This window comes from Dioscorea cayenensis, chromosome 17 (genome assembly GCF_009730915.1).
Source record: "Dioscorea cayenensis subsp. rotundata cultivar TDr96_F1 chromosome 17, TDr96_F1_v2_PseudoChromosome.rev07_lg8_w22 25.fasta, whole genome shotgun sequence".
NCBI lineage: Eukaryota > Viridiplantae > Streptophyta > Magnoliopsida > Dioscoreales > Dioscoreaceae > Dioscorea > Dioscorea cayenensis.
Window position 1 is genome coordinate 6,173,459 of NC_052487.1, and position 16,508 is coordinate 6,189,966.

The 16,508-nt window shown below is 33.4% G+C and overlaps 3 protein-coding genes across 3 annotated transcripts; 2 read left to right on the forward strand and 1 right to left on the reverse strand.

Moving 5' to 3' along the window:
• The first annotated feature begins 2,380 nt into the window (after positions 1-2,380).
• LOC120280678 (rhodanese-like domain-containing protein 4, chloroplastic) lies at positions 2,381-4,941 on the forward strand. The gene is made up of 8 exons (XM_039287607.1): positions 2,381-3,155; positions 3,394-3,496; positions 3,597-3,683; positions 3,773-3,847; positions 3,946-4,020; positions 4,103-4,183; positions 4,392-4,565; positions 4,659-4,941. The coding sequence occupies exons 1-8, from the start codon at positions 2,527-2,529 to the stop codon at positions 4,704-4,706; spliced, it is 1,272 nt and encodes a 423-aa protein (XP_039143541.1). The 5' UTR covers positions 2,381-2,526; the 3' UTR covers positions 4,707-4,941.
• Positions 4,783-6,249, reverse strand: LOC120280679 (bidirectional sugar transporter SWEET3b-like). The gene is made up of 6 exons (XM_039287608.1): positions 6,165-6,249; positions 6,043-6,079; positions 5,700-5,922; positions 5,461-5,622; positions 5,277-5,396; positions 4,783-5,195 (listed from the first exon to the last, which is right to left on the reverse strand). Exons 1-6 carry the CDS (start codon positions 6,199-6,201, stop codon positions 5,034-5,036), a joined length of 741 nt encoding a protein of 246 aa, XP_039143542.1. The 5' UTR covers positions 6,202-6,249; the 3' UTR covers positions 4,783-5,033.
• An 8,400-nt stretch (positions 6,250-14,649) lies between these two features.
• LOC120281069 lies at positions 14,650-15,900 on the forward strand. The gene is made up of 3 exons (XM_039288006.1): positions 14,650-14,818; positions 14,920-15,326; positions 15,436-15,900. The coding sequence occupies exons 1-3, from the start codon at positions 14,650-14,652 to the stop codon at positions 15,898-15,900; spliced, it is 1,041 nt and encodes a 346-aa protein (XP_039143940.1).
• Positions 15,901-16,508: the final 608 nt, after the last annotated feature.

Sequence of the window (16,508 nt, forward strand, 5' to 3'; positions counted from 1 at the left end):
TAGATGCGGGCGCTACACCAATGCTATGATGATGATTTAGTATTTGGGCATAGTTACTTTTAAATGTTTTAATAGGTTAATATTTTTTCTTAATAGAACAAAATTTTTTAATATCTAATAGGTTATTTTGAAGTATTTATAAATAACAATTTTGTTTGATAAAATCATGTTAAATTTTAATTTTAAAAACCTTTTAAATTTTATCTATAATTCTTTAAAAAATCTATACATATCATTTGAGATTGGGTAGGAAAAAATAGAGTTTTTAATATTTTATTAATAATATAATTTTACAACTATATATACTACCTATTTGAATTTTTTGTATCCAAAATTATCGACACAAAAGGTAAGATGTATAATTGTGAAGGAAACTAAATTGTCACAATTGAAATTGTAATAGTGACAAAATAATTAGATGTCACAACTAATCCAAACTGTTGTGTCAGTTAACTTTTTTAGCATAAAAAAGCCAATAACATGCTTAAGAAATTTAATTTTTGTGGCAATATTTAATGGGCACTAAATAGTTGAATTTTTTGTGACAAAATTATTATAACAAAAAATATATGTTGAGTGATGGAGAACACTTTCATCACAATAAATAAAAAATTATAGTAACAACAATATTTCTTGTCACAATTACACATCATTCTCATCATGAAATTTTTGACATAAAACGAACATTGGACACAAAAGAAATTTTGCACTGTTAATATATTAATAGTGACAATTTAATTGTGATATATACTAAATTGTCACAATTATCACTATAATAGTGACAAAAACATAAATTATCGCAATTAAGTTAAACAATAGTGTTTGTTATCTTTTTTGACACAAAAAGCCTAATGTTTGTGGCAAAATAACCAAGTAACACAAAAAAGTTGTCACTAAAAATCTTAATTCTTGTAGTGAGGGGTCTTGATCTTTGGGATTAGAGTAACAGAAGCCCAATTAATTCTCTCCAAGTTTGCTCTACCCTAGTGAAAAAATCTTCACAAAGTATACACAGATCCACTTTAATAGTATCCCAATACTTTTGGAAAAAGAAAGCAAGGAAGCCATCTGGCCCTGGAGCTTTATTAGCCACCAAGCTAAAGACCTCACCTTTGATTCCTCAATAGTGAAAGGTCTTCAAGAGCAATCAAATCCATTATGAACTTGTTGGAGAACAAGTTCATCCAGTTGATGCAGAATCTAGAGTTCCTAGTGCTTCCAATTTGAGCTTGAAAGACCTCAGAAAAGATTTGGCCAATTTCTTTCCCATTTTTCACACATCTTCCTTTATGGGAGATCATAAGAATAAAATTTCTGTTCTTGTGTCCATTGGCGATGGCATGAAAGAACTTAGAGTTTTCATCTTCCTCTTTCAAGTATTGTGTCCTCGATCTTTGTTTCCAATAGAGCTCTTCCTGATGATGAATGTCTTTTAGTTCTTGGCTGAGCACCATCTCACGATGATCTTCATCAGATGTTAAGCTACGGGTTTCTCTCTAAACATCCAGCAAGTCTAACAAATTTAAGAGGCTTAGTTTCCTCAGCTTGATGGAGTCAAAGCTGAATTTAGCCCACGATCTTAATTTGAATTTTATTAATGCTATCTTCTTTGCAAAAATAAAAGCTTCACAGCAGACTGAAGAGATCTCATTCCACCAAATGTTGATAAGATCAGGGAAACCTTCCTCAACGCACCAAACTTGCTCAAAACAGAAATGCCTAGGCTGATATGGCTACCCAACTCCAACCGAGCCAAGTCTAGTGGGGGAGCTTTAGAGAACTTTTGGATGGGAAATTAACCAATGGCAGTTGATAAGGAAGCAATCTAATTTGACCCAAATTGGGTTGTCCTACCCATTTGTGCATGTGAATCTTCTTCCAAAAGAGGGGGGCTCTATCAAGAAAAGGTCCTGCATAAGCCTGTGGGCATTGAACAAATCATTGTGATTTGGGTTTCATGGCATCTTATCATTGGATGTAAATAAGGCATTGAAGTCATCACAGATCACCCAGGGCATATCCAAGTGACCTTTACTGTATTGTAATTCCTCCAAGAAGGTAGCCTTGAGATGGTGAGAGTTTGGACCATGCACATTTGTATAGATCCAGTGGAGGTAGTCTCTTCTAGTCCAAAATTCAACCGAACTATGCATTTATTTTTTTGTTATTGAGAAAAACAGTGACTACCACTAAATATTTCGTACCACAATGTCTTGAATCAATGTACTGCGTACTACACTACACAATTCTAAGAACTCAAAACACCGACCACAAATTTCTCCAGAACAATCTGATCTCTTACTTCAACTTGTCAACTTCCCATTGGCCAACAGCTCATCTCAGTTTCCATGTCAGCCGAAGACTGCTTACATCAATCAGAACCCACCAACCAACCACTTCTTCTCAAGCTAAGGTCCTCCTCACACGAACAAAATTCTCTTAGATTCCATGAATTTCCATCCATTCTTCCCCTTTGATTGCTTCAAGAATTAGTCTACCACCATTTCCCTTCAATTTTTCCTACAGATGGATGTCCTCAATGCAGCAGGAGTATCACCTATCTCACTTGCCAAGCATCCAGACAGAAAAAAGTCTTTCCCTTTCAAGTTCCCAAAACCCACAACCTCTGAATCCTTGGCCTTAAGATTTGGTAGTGGATTAGCACTGCTAAATCTTTCATATTCAGCTAAGGCTTTGACTTATGAGGAAGCTCTTGGGCAGCAGATTGTGGGCAGCAGTTCATTCGATTTTGATATTTGGCAACAGATTGTGGGCAGCAGTTCATCCGATTTTGATATTGGGCAGCTTCTTGATGAAGTCATCAAGTTTGCAGTTGAAAACCCTGCAATTGTTGCTGGAGGCACCATTGGTTTGGCACTGCCATTGATTTTGTCTCTAGTTTTTAAGGGGTCTAAGGCTTGGGGTATTGAGTCTGCCAAGATTGCCTATTCCAAACTGGCTGGAGAGGGGGAAACTCAGTTGCTTGATATAAGGGAACGCAAGGATTTTAATGAAGTAGGAATCCCAGATCTTCGAAGCTTAAAGAAAAAGGCGGTTTTGATTAACTATAGAGAGGATGACAAGCCAGCGTTCTTGAAGAAGCTTGCTTTGAGGTTTAAGGACCCTGCCAATACCACATTGTTTGTTCTTGACAAGTGAGTTCGTAGTCATTGATTTGCAGCAGTGTTTTTTTTTTTAATTTTTTTAATTTTTAATTTTTTATTTTTTAATGCTGAATTGCTTGTCTGAATTATATGTGAACCTGTGAATTGTGAATTGTGATTTGTGAAATGAAAAGAGTAAGCTCATAAACATTGATTTGCAAATCTTTTATGCTGAATGGTTGTGTGAATTATATGTGAAATTGTGAATGAAGAACATGTAAAATTTCAGGTTTGATGGGAATTCTAAATTGGTTGCGGAGTTAGTGACGGCGAATGGATTTAAAGCTGCTTATGCTATAAAAGATGGTGTAGAGGGACCTCGAGGATGGCTGGTTCTTGTTTTTTGCTTATATGAATTTAGTTTGTGGTTTTGTCTTGTATTAATGAACACATTAGATTCACAATGTTATCGTTGGTAATTCCGTTATGCAGAAAAGTGGGCTTCCTTGGTCACCTCCTAAGAAAGGAATTAATATTGATTTTAGTAATTTGACAGACGCCATCAGCAGTGCAGTTGGAGTATGTTGCTCAATTTCATATTGAAAAATTATAGATGTGTGTGCACTTTGTTTGTTCACTTAATTTCGATATGTATGTAAAATTTACAGGAAGATATTGATGGTCTCCCTGTTGCTCTTGGGTTAGCAGCTGCAAGTGGCTTAAGTCTTTTGGCATTTTCAGAGGTTGTTTTCATGTCAATTTTTTTTATTTTAAAATAAATTGATTGTTAAGAATTGTTTCTTGACGTTAACTTGATGTTATGCATGCTGTGCTTCTGCAGATTGAATCTGTTCTCCAGCTTTTGGGCTCTGCTGCATTGGTTCAGTTTATCACCAAGAAACTTTTGTTTGCTGAAGTTAGTATCAACTATTGTACATCTATTTTTTTGGTACTTATTTGCATGCAGTGGAAGCTTAATTTCTGTCTGTGGCTACCAGGATCGGAAGGTCACTCTCAAACAAATGGATGAGTTCTTCAATACAAAGGTTGCTCCAAAAGAGCTTGCCAATGAGATAAAGGTACGTTCATCATTTTAAATCGATGAGTACCAAAATTTAAATGTTACATTGTAGTTGGCATCAGCAAAAAATAGCTGAGTATTGAATTTCACTCATTCAAAATAATTATATTATCTACTGCTAAGTGATTTGAAAGGCTTGTCCTTGTTGATCATATTTCAAGAACAGATGCCTGAATTACATGTTTTCTTTTTCTTTGGAATGTTAGACGATCGGAAAGGCTCTGCTACCAGTGTCTACTGTGTCAGCTTTGGCATCTTCTTCACAACAAGAGAATCCTATAGTTAGTGATACAAAGGTAGTGAATTCAGTTCCCACCGAAATCGAAGAAGAATCACCTCCTGCCCCTCCGCGGCCACAATATCTATCACCTTACCCATCTGTAAGTATTGACCTCGGTGTTTGCTAATGTAATTAGTTGACAATATTGTATTTCAGATAATGAAATAATTATGTTTCTTGTGTGTATGTGCAGTATCCAGATTTTAAACCACCATCTTCACCGAGCCCGTCTCCACCTTAGAGTTGTTGTTCATTGCGTCAGTTTTGCAAAATAACAGTGTTTCTCTTGCTTGCACTGAAGGAATGCCAAGCTTCTGCTTTTACTACTCTCTGTAATGAGTTAGAATTCCTTTATTTGATAATTTGTTTTTTTTTTAGTTTTTGATGTAAATTTTTTAGCGTCAATGGTGCTAGTTATTGTAATGAAAATTTTAATGGAGGTTATAATAGAACGAGTTGAAGCTCAGGTTATAATAGAACGAGTTGAAGCTCATTATCTTAATAACACCAATGATATACATATAACATTGGACATGCCTTCTTGGAAACAAGTTCTGAAATGAAGAATTCAATTTGGTCCATTGATCACTTGCTGCTTCAATGTAAATTTTCCTGCATTTTTCTCTAAATCAATCTTAACAAGCTCTTCAGAAGCAGGCTTGTTATTCTTATAAATGCAGTATAGTATCAGCTGGATGATGGCCATAGGAGTGCCTAAAAAACTTGGTGCCTGCCAAGAAATACAAATATTAATTAACAACAAAATTCAAACTACTACTTATCGTATTTTTCGCAAAATGAACTTGCTTACTGCCATAAGAACATCATGTGCTAGCAGTCCATATGTCAACCATAGAGAACTTGCGAGGAAAGAGAACAGAGATAAGTAAAATGGCATGTACTCGACACTCTTTGTCTTGATCACTGTTTTCTGCATATAATACAAAGTTATATACTTCCCAATTGAATTGTAATTTAATCTAAGAAGTACTCACCACAGCTACTAAAGGCGAACCGTACATTAATACGGAAGCCACTAGTCCGACACTTCCAACTAGTAATTTCCGATGATGGTGATCATGCAAGACCAAGCTTGAAACAATTGCAGTTACACAGAACACTGCAATTGCTGGAACTGCCATCAAGCAAACTCCCTTCTGCAATGATTACAGAACTAAGACCAGAAATTTCATTGTTGTTCATTTGTATGATTAAAGGTATTGATTGAACTTGCCTTGCGTTCCGATGACGAGAACCATAAGTAAATCAAAATGTATAAGGATTCAAGTAGTACCCCCACGCCATTGATGGTGATCAGAGGGAAGTTTTCCAAGCCACGGCTTACAACTGGGAGGCCATACCAAGTGTAAAACAGACAACTAACTAGTGCATTGATGTATGGAATACAAGAGAACTCCTGTGTGCTCTTTTTCTTGACCACTCTTTTGAATGTTAACCTAAAAGTAACACAGAAATCTCTTAGTAACATTACAAAAAAAAAAAAAAATCTGTTCTTTTTCTGAATGAAATTAAGAACATGATATATATATATATATATATATATGTATAAGAGGTACATGGGTGCTGCATAAAGTAGTAAGGAAGCTGCGTTGCCTGAGAGAGAATACGAAAACAAAGAATCAGATCACAATGTGTTAAAGAATTGAAATGATCAAATGATCAAGAACAGAAAAAGTACCCATAATTCCCACTATGAACCGTAACATTTGTTCCATTTGTATATATTTTTGTTGTCTGAAAGGTCTATACCATTCCAGGGCTATAAATAGCGGAAAAAAGAGAGCATTTAATTACTGAATTCAACTGTACAAGATTCATCCACTTCTGAAAGCACCAAACGGAAAAAAATATGACCAAGTTGTTAAAAACAATTAATGGAGTCCAGCGTAAGTTGTAGTTAGAACTCCACTTAGTGACTGTTTATTAGAATGGTCTTATAAAAAACAATGATTAGCATTTAGAGCAGACAAACAAAACGTGGATGAAGCACAAAAGTATTAGTGCAATAAGTGCATTCCTTCAAAATTTGTTTTCCATATGCTTTCTCCACTTATCAACAGGAATATATACGTCATATTTGATTTGATTTGATTCAGTCGATCTTAATTTTTCATGATGGAAATTATTAAAATTTAGGTAACCAAGACACAATAAAGAATTGATATACTCACAATTAATTCTGAGTTTTGATAGTTATGTAGTCACATTTTGTGTGAGCAACCAAACTCAAGTTTTTCCTCTTTGTTGTATAATCTAAGAATTCATGTTTTGTATGCCTTGTATGAATTTAATTAAATGTACGTTAATATATATATATATATATATATCTTGAGCTACCTAATTACTAAAAGTAATTCTTTAATTTGATTGCGTATTTTAGTTCCCTCACTTCAGCATCAGCTTTTGCCGTTTGACTCTTTTGATTAACATAATAAAAAAATGATAATGCACTCGTAGTAAGCATTACATTAAAAACGGGATATGGAAGCTGACATGTAATAGGGGATACATATATATATATATATATATATATATATATATAAGAAATCATTTTCTGGATAATGCTACTGTGTTTTATTACTAAAATAAACAATTTATAGAAGGAAACACATTAGAAGAATAATCTCTAATGTGATTTGTAGGATTTTTTTTTATATAATAAACCAGGCATTTAGAAATTATTTTTTATTTAAAAAAATAAACTTAAGAAGAATTGAGTACTCATATGATGGATGTAAGACTTTTTTTTCTCTAGACACTAAGTTTTTTACATAAATTTTAATATTCTGCTAGGGAGGTCATAGGTGTATTAAGGTATTAACTCCACACTTGTGCATATCTTTAACATGTTAGTTGTTCATATTTTGTAATAAATTTTTTTTTAATGTGACTTTAGACTTGTGTTATTAATATTTAATTAAAAAATTTATATTTCCTATTTGCATTGAAGATCGATTAAAAAATTAATTAGCTAACTTGCAGTAGAAAGAATCTCCATGCCCTATCAGATCCATTAAAACAAGGGAGGTAATGGTTCACTAGTTAAATTTAATTAAAATCAACATTGCTATGATGGATGTGTGATTATTTATTATTATTATTATTATTATTATTATTATTATTATTTTTATTTTTATTTTTATTTTTATTTTTATTTTTTTTTTTGGGTAAAGGCATGTGACTTTAGACCTTTATTATGAATATTTATTTAAAAAACTTTCATACTTCCTATTTGTATTATAAATAAAAAAAAATTATTTAGCTAACTTGCCCATTGAAAAATGACCCATGCCGTATCCGACCTCTACAAAACAAGGTAGGTATTCACTAGTTAAAATTAATTAAAATAAATATTTAAATAAATATACATATGTATAGCATTTATCTATTAATTGAATAATTTATTTTTTGCATCACAATTAGCTAGCTTTCATAGGCATCGGAGTATGTATTTAAATCCATATATTTATTTAATTTTTATTATAAAGTTATAAAAAAAACTTTAAAATTAGGCATTTGCATATGTGCCCATTTAAACATGGGTAACTACATGTGCATACACGCCATAAAAAATTTATATTTTCATATTATGTAAATATTAATGTTTTGTAATTTTATTAAAATCCTCATATAGTTGAATTTAGATTTTCGAGGAATTTACATATGCACCCCTACTAAAAGAAAATTGTTTGCATGTATATAGTATTCAATTAAAATTTTATTTTCATGTTTTATTAAGATTATCATGTAGCTAGTGATAGTTTTGGAGGGGTAGATGTGTAAGGTAAATGCTCAATCTCATAAAAAATTAAAACACACATATGCAAGAGAAAAAAGACACGCAAGTTGGTTATCTAATTCGGCACAGCTTTGCGCACATCTAGGGGACCAAGCCCGGAGAATCAATTCACTAAAAGAGGTGATAGAATAAAGAGTACAACACTCCCTTACTCACTCAAGACAAAACATAGCCTCTTAAGATTGCCCAATGCCCACTCTTCACCAAAGGGTCTCTCACTCATGGCTCATCCTAAATTTTCAAGCATGATATCTTATATAGACGCACCTACTTCCCAATAGATCCTACTCTTTTAAACTTCTCCGCGGCTTCCTAACTTGGACATCTTCCAAAGTTAGATGTTGCAACACCCAGTTGCAACACTGCCCACCTTACTGAACATGATTGAGTTCTAACCAATTACAACCGAACTGTGACACCTTCAACCCTCCCAATTCCTTCAGTCCGCTTCGTATCAGTTGCCTCATCCCGAGCTCCTCATGCCTGTAAATGCTTCCTTTCTCACGTCATTTCAACAAGTCCCCTCTCCCGAGGGAAGCACCTACTAACAAAGCACACACAACCATCTCACCATAAATGGTCACCGAAGATCTCCCGATCTTCTTTCCAAACTTGGTCCAAGTTTGATCTTCCCATGTGATCCTCGTTTGAATCATGGAAATATTGTTACCAAACTTGATCTCCTCTTATCCAAGTATAGCCTTCAATATCTTCAAGCATGATCTCCTATCATCCATGTTTGGATCTTCAAATCTTCATTTAAGTAATCTTGAATCAATCCTTCGTATATGAATTGCCTCCTTGAATATCTTCATCCATAATTAGTCTTCTTAATATCTTTTACTCCACGATGATCTTTTCTCAAAGAATAATACCTCTCTCTTTAAAATAGATCTTTCATAAAAGGAGTTTTACCAAAGATATGATTTATCATCCCAAATCTTACTAAGGATAGAGAAAATCATACCTAAGATAAAACTTACTCTTTTTAATGAGATCCTTTTACCTTGATCTTCCTTCCAAAAAAATAGTTCTTTTTCCAAATAATCCATTGAGAGGTATTTTTCTAATTATACTCTCCATCATGATTTTCTAAGCCTCATATCTTCATATGCCATGTAACCATGCTTTAGCCACATCAACATCCTAGTCACTTCTCTTTTTTTCCAAGTCATCATAGCCACGTCATCTTCCATAGTCATATAATGCTAACTCAAGTCTTCAGACCTAACAGCTAGTTTGATTAAGGGATTGTGACGCATAACAAAATATGGATATATGTTTATATATTATCAAAATAATAATAATAATAAATAGTTGAGTTCTTAAAAGGCCCTTATATAATTTTAGTTGATTTTAAAACCTTCATAAATTTGCAAGTGACGTGAAAGTTACTTTAAAAATAAAAAATAAAAAAAAAGTCAACTAATACTAAAGGAAATGACCCTTCTATCCATTTTAATATATTTGAGTTTTATTAATAATACATTAATAATAAATGAAATTTTCTTTGCCTTCATGTTCCTTCTTTATTAAATAATTACTTAATATTTCGGTTAAAACATGGGATTGGAAATATAATGAATTAGTTACAACCCTAACATTGTAGCCACCAAACTATTCTATATAATTTGTTTAAAAATTAAACTTTTATATATTTGAATCTATATATACATTTCAAGTTCAGATTTCAATCATAGTTAGTAGTTATAACTCCAACATCTTAACTACTAAGTTATTCTATATAATTTGTTTAAAATTAAACTTCTACGTATATAAACCGATACTTTTCATGAATTTAAATTTCTTAGAACATCTAGTAAGTTATCCACTTTTTACCAATTCAATTCAGTGACTAGATGCCATATTGTTAGACTCACTAGGTTATATTTTTCTGTTAGTAGGTCCTATTGCTTTCTAATTAGTTTTCCACTTTGTTAAGGTCTACAAGATCATCTTCATTAGGGGTACTCTTTCCTTTATAGTTACTACAATGTTAGACCTATCAGATCATATTTACTCATTAACAAGTTATATTTCTTCCTCACTAGTTGCTCCATTATTCAACTCATAAGATCATATTTATTGATTTCTTACTAGTTCCTACCATGTTAGTCCCACTTGGTTGTATTTATTCATTCATAAGCCATATTCCTATTTTACTAGTTGCCATTTTGTTATTCCACTACACCATGTTATATTTATTCATTAATAGGTCATATTCTCTTCGTGCTAGTTACCACAGTTGCCACATTGTTAGATGGATCATATTTATTTCATTGCAGATCATCTTCCTTACCAGTCACCACATTGTTAAGCCTATTATCTCATATTTATCTGTTAATAGATCATATTGCTTTCTTACTGATTATTTTATATTAATTCGTATTTATCTTCTTTCTTCTTGATCATTTTAACCACCAAGCAATTCTACCCTCTCCCATTTCTTTTTATTCTTTTTCCTCACCGATATCTCAAGTATTGTTAATAGAGTCCTATTTACAATAAATAAAAGATAAAAAAAGGAAAATATGGATCAATAAGAGAATGAAGAAATACTTAAATACAAGAATTGTACTTAACGAAGATGATGATGGACTAGAACATATCCAATGAGAATAAAGAAAACAATTGTACTTAAAGAAGATGATGAAGGACAAGAACATATCCGATACTTAAAGAAGATGAAGGACAAGAACATATCCAATAATAAAAAAAAACACACACAAGAATGGAGACTTTTAAAAAAATCAAAACAAAGAAGAAGATGATGGGGTAGGGTGATAGATAAAAAAAATGTAGAATAATGACAATTTTGCTATTATAAAAATTAAAAAATTGATTCAATATCGGTAAAGCTTATAGAAAATTATAAATAAAATCGAGACATATTAATCATTGCAAAAATCAAAGGGATATTTTGGTTAGTATGTAAACCATTTTTCTAAAAATAAATCATATAGTCATGTTATGTAAACATATGAACAGTGCAGGGTAAATATATATAAATGTAAATTAATTATGGGGTATGTACGCAATTTTCAGTATTGACTTAAATAAGTACATACAAAAAAAAATAAAAGATAATTATGAAACAAGTAAATCTACAAAGAAAATTCATTTTCATAATCAAAACATAACAAATTATTTTTACTAAAATTAATTAAAGATGGATAATAATATTTGAAAATAAATACATAATAATACATATCCATCTTCAGAAATAATAAATATTTAAATAGAACATCATAACATTTATCACCCATGCAAAGAAGAGAGTTAATGAAGGTTGAGGACTTGAATCCGTAGTTTATTCACATTATTCAATAATAAAAATAGCATTGAAATTTCAAAAAAAATAAAAAATAAAAAAAATAAGAAGAAGAAGAACACATTGAACTAAATTACTGCTATTTAAATAAACCATCACAACATATTAATCTTCACAGCTTTAAACCGTTCAAATCTTCATTAGTATTTTCTGGAATAATAAAAGTATTGTTAAAAAAACATAAATTTACAAAAAAAAAAACAATTTAAAAAAATTAAGGGATTTTCAAAATTTGGTGATGTGCCTATGCCCTCTGAAGGGAAGCGGTTTTAGCTTTTTATTACTCTCTAAAATTAGGGTTATATCATCATAAGTAAAAACTCTATCTAGTACAAATTTATAATTACCTCTGTATATACAACGAATAAGATAATAAAAAATTCAAATTTGTTCTGGTCAAATTTGTTCGGGTCAGATTAGATTACTTTCTACTTGTGATTTGTGATTAAGACAAAGTTGGATACTAAAATATTATTAAGGAAATGGAGTGAACATTGAAATCTGAAAATAAACAAGCATGAGCTTGCGTGGGGAAAGACTCATGGAACATCCGACAATGAATCTTCTTTATTTCAATTTATCATCAAATAATTCATTTAGCAATGTCAGTAAAGATAAAAGAGTTTTTAAATTTCTTGAAGAAAATATTTCTGATGTAGACTAATTCAAACTTCTATTAATTATGTAAACCCTATTATCTCACATCATACCCACTATCTCACTTCACATCTATGATTTCGAACATGTGAAGAATTTATGTAACTGTTAATCATACATGATGTAAACTAATTCAAAGTTCTATTAACCGGAAAATTTTTCAGGAAGTCACTTAACTTTACTGTGGTATCAATTTGATCATCAAAGTTTAATTTGAATCAATATAGTTACTATTTTTTAATTTGTTTTCACCGGCTGGTGACTGGCCATATTCCGATCACCCTTTGCTTATGTGGCACCCCGAGAAATCCATGCATTCTGAGAATCGCCAACTCAGCATGCTTACTTGGCTAGTCCTCGTCAGCAGATAAATTAAAAAAAAAACTAATGCCACATGTGTTAGAAGTCTTAATGTCATCTTCATCTTCTTCATTTCGCTTGAAACCATGAGGTTAGACAATGGCGTTCCGTGGGAGATGCTGAAATCATGAGGTCTTCTGAAGCACCGAAATGCTCTCGCAATGGAGGAGGATTATGGCCTAGAACCCCTTACCCAATGAAGGCACACTCAAAGATAATAACTTTCTCTTCTTCAAAGGAGTAGCACTTGCTCCAGAGGACAAGCATTGAGGTGAGAAGGCAATGGAGACTTTGATTTCATTAGCCAAACTCAATTTGAGCAAAGAATGGTAGCGATTTCTCATGCAAAGCAAGACTAAGTTCCATTGATGTTCATCTTCTTTGTTGCAAAGAAGACCTTTTGCTACAACAATGGTGGTGATTTTGGTTGACAAGGAGTGGTTCAAAACATGGTTTTTAACCCAAGTTTGGGATGCTAGCACAGTGGAAGAGAGTTTTGGAAGGTCTACTTCACTGACAAAGAGTTCATGCTCTTCTTGAGCTGAAACTAAGGAAAAACAAGAAAGGAAGAAGTAGATAAACTCATAAACCAAGTGAAACAATGTTTAGAAAAAACAATGTAAATGAATAGGAGTAGAAGGAGAGTAGATTACTAGTAAGAACAGGGAGACAGAGTAAGGAGCTGAGTGCTAGTGTTCTTCTCATCATCATCATCATCAACATCTTCTTCTTCTTCTTCTTCTTCTTCTTCTTCTTCTTCTTCTTCTTTTTCTTCTTCTTGCTGTGAAAGAGTGAGAAGATGAAGATGACGTGGAGACTTCAAACACATGTGGCATTAGGTTTTTTTTTTTAATTTACTTGCTGACGAGGACTGGCTAAGTAAGCATTCTGGTCAATTTCTCGGGTGCCACATAAGTAAAGGGTGATTGGAATATGGGAAGTCACCAGCCCGTGAAAACAAATTAAAGAATAGTGACTATATTGATTCAAATTAAACTTCAATGATCAAATTGATACCACAGTAAAGTTAAGTGACTTCCTGAAAGATTTTGCCTCTATTAATCACATAAAACCCCACTATCTCACATCACACCCACTTCTCACTCCACACCCACGATCTCGAACACGTGAAGTAATTAGTTAACTGTTAATCATACATCTATAAATAGCCTCCCTCATTTAAATGAAGGGAAGGCTTTTCGAGGAGACATAAAAGAGAAACCAGCATTTATTCTCCACTGACTTAGCCATCGGAGTGTTTGTAGGGAATATTTCCCACACTGTTACAGGTCTTGGCATCTGAAGAAGGAAGAGACTCCAACCCATTTTGTTCCACCTCCAAGTTTGAAGTTCTACAAGTTCTAGGCCCCCAATAAATTCACTATTGTATTCGAGCAACAACAGCTGCCACCATCTGTGGGAATTAGATCAAAAGGCCATCACACAAGGTTACCTTCGTGTAGTCTCTTCAATCTAGGCTAATGCCACCAAAGAAGTCCTAGACATCACGCTCTCAGATGAGTACTACTCAAGATGATATGATTCGTCAAAGTGAAAACCTTCAAGAACAATTAGAGGTTCCACCTGAACCCTCAAGAGATACGATGCCAATAATATGAAGAGCTTAAAAAGAAGTTCGATGAAAATAACAGAAAGTTGGATGATTTAATGCTCTTTGTCCAACAAGCTTTATCTCAAGAAACACTCCCACCCAACCTCTATCTTAGGGGAAAGCAAGCTATAGAACAACAAGAGCAAGGTGATCCCCATCCTCATACCCAAGAGAAGCTTGAACCTCCGCTAGGCAGAAAAAATGCAGAAAAAATCCAAGAGGTGGTAGAAAAGACCTACAAAGGAGAATAAAGAGCATTTGAGAGAGATGCGGAGGAATCTACCTTTATGATAAAGGAGGCAGCTGATCTGAAAAAGATGATTGAATATGTTCTGGAACAGAAGAAACTGGTTCCTTCTGAGGAAACACCATAGAGAAGTAAGGTTCCTTTCGTTAAGGAAATCATGGTTAAGGCCCTGCAAAAAAAATTCAAGATGCCACAGCTAACAACTTATTCTGGAAAAGGTGACCGTTACGACCATATGCAAAACTATGATGCGGTGATGCTTCTACATGGATGGGAGGACGCAATCATGTGCATTGCATTTCAACTTACTTTAATTGAGCAATCACGTATATGGTTTAATAATCTAAAGGAATGATCAATTTCAAACTTCAATCAGTTGAAGGACTATGTTGCAATGATTAATACCTTATGACTATTAAATAAGAAGAGAAAGAGAGCCTGAAGGACTATGTTGAAAGATTCCGTGCCGCTACCTTAGAAGTACAAGATCTTCAGGCCATAGTGGCAGTATCAGGAATGCTTCAAGGGACAAGATCAAGAGATTTTCAAAAATCCCTTTCCCTAGATCAACCCCTTACTCTTGGAAATCTATTCAATCAGGCTAATAAGTTTATCCTTTCAGATAATGTCATGAGACACATCAATGCTGGAAATAGAGATAAGAAAAGGAAAGATAGAGATGAAACAAATGATGAAGGGAGAAAGACCAGAAGGGGAAATGAACACAGACAAGTTCCAAAACTCAAATTTGAGAACTTCACACCTTTGAGCCAACCATATTCTACCATCCTAGCAAGTATAGAAGGATATGGAATCCTTACCTTTCCTCCTAAGGCAAACAAGATGATGAGCAAGTTTATAAACGCATACTATAGGTTTCACAAAACCCATAAATACTCAACTGATAGATGCAGAGAACTAATGAATGATATTGAATCTCTAGTGTGCCAAGGAAAACTTAAAAGATTTGTCTACTTGGAAGCATGGAGAAAACGAGAAACCATCTTACTCAAAAAAGGAAAGGTATGAAGATAACAAGGGGATGAATGATATAAAAAGACTCCAAGATGAGGGAGAAAACCCCCACTTTAGACAACAAGCATCTCACCCGGCAATACATGTTATCATTGGGGGTGAAACCTTAGCAAGTGAAACCTCTTCATCAAGGAAGGCTTATGCAAGGCAAGCTTATGAAGTTAATAACATCATGAAAACTCAAGAGAATGAAGAACCTATTACTTTTACTTCCGAAGATAAAGGAGATGTAGTCATGCCCCATGATGATGCCATGAATATTTCAGCAACTATTATGAAGTTCTCAGTAAAGAGTATTCTTATTGATAATGGAAGCTCTATAAACCTTATCTATTGGAACTGCTATGAGAAAATGAATTTATCATATGGTTGATTGAAAAATGTGTCATCCCCACTATTTAGCTTCTCAGGAGAATTAGTCCCTATCATGGGATCAATCCAATTGCCGATCACGCTCTGTGAGAAACCACATCACATTACAAGAATGGCAAATTTTATGGTAATTAAGTCCGTGTCACCAACTTACAATGCAATCCTAGGAATGCCTTTGCTTAATGTCATGAGAGCTATGCTCTCTTCAAGCTATTTGTTAATGAAGTTTCCGACCTTAAAAGGAATAGGGCAAGTAAGAGGAGATCAAAAGAAAGCTCGTAGTTATGTATCTTCCATCAAAGATAAACAATTGTTAAGGGATAAAACCTTGGCAATCTCAGAAGACTCAGCTGATAAGCCAAAGCCTATGGAAAAAGTAGAACCTATGAAGTTAAAATATGACGATTTAGATAAGGTTACTTACCTAGGAAGTGGAATGACCGAAGAAATAAAAAGAGAAGTGGTCGCTTGCCTAAAAAAGAACGTGGACATATTCGCATGGACACTAGCTGATATGCCAGGCATTAGTTTGGAGATGATTCCTCATCACTTGAATGTGGACCCAAGTATAAAGCCAATTAAGCAGAAAAAAAAAGAATATGGCACCTG

Excerpts from the sequence above, each read along its gene's own strand:
- LOC120280679 (XM_039287608.1), bottom strand. The coding sequence starts at position 6,201 with ATGGAACAAATGTTACGGTTCATAGTGGGAATTATGG. Across the intron at positions 6,080-6,164 it reads GTTCATAGTGGGAATTATGG|GCAACGCAGCTTCCTTACTA; the intron begins GTACTTTTTCTG and ends ATTCTCTCTCAG. Across the intron at positions 5,623-5,699 it reads TCTCGTCATCGGAACGCAAG|AAGGGAGTTTGCTTGATGGC; the intron begins GCAAGTTCAATC and ends TAATCATTGCAG.
- LOC120280678 (XM_039287607.1), top strand. The coding sequence starts at position 2,527 with ATGGATGTCCTCAATGCAGCAGGAGTATCACCTATCTCACTTGCCAAG. Across the intron at positions 3,156-3,393 it reads ACATTGTTTGTTCTTGACAA|GTTTGATGGGAATTCTAAAT; the intron begins GTGAGTTCGTAG and ends GTAAAATTTCAG. Across the intron at positions 3,848-3,945 it reads GTCTTTTGGCATTTTCAGAG|ATTGAATCTGTTCTCCAGCT; the intron begins GTTGTTTTCATG and ends GTGCTTCTGCAG.
- LOC120281069 (XM_039288006.1), top strand. The coding sequence starts at position 14,650 with ATGGTTAAGGCCCTGCAAAAAAAATTCAAGATGCCACAGCTAACAACT. Across the intron at positions 14,819-14,919 it reads TACTTTAATTGAGCAATCAC|AGAAAGAGAGCCTGAAGGAC; the intron begins GTATATGGTTTA and ends TTAAATAAGAAG. Across the intron at positions 15,327-15,435 it reads TCCTTACCTTTCCTCCTAAG|TGTGCCAAGGAAAACTTAAA; the intron begins GCAAACAAGATG and ends TTGAATCTCTAG.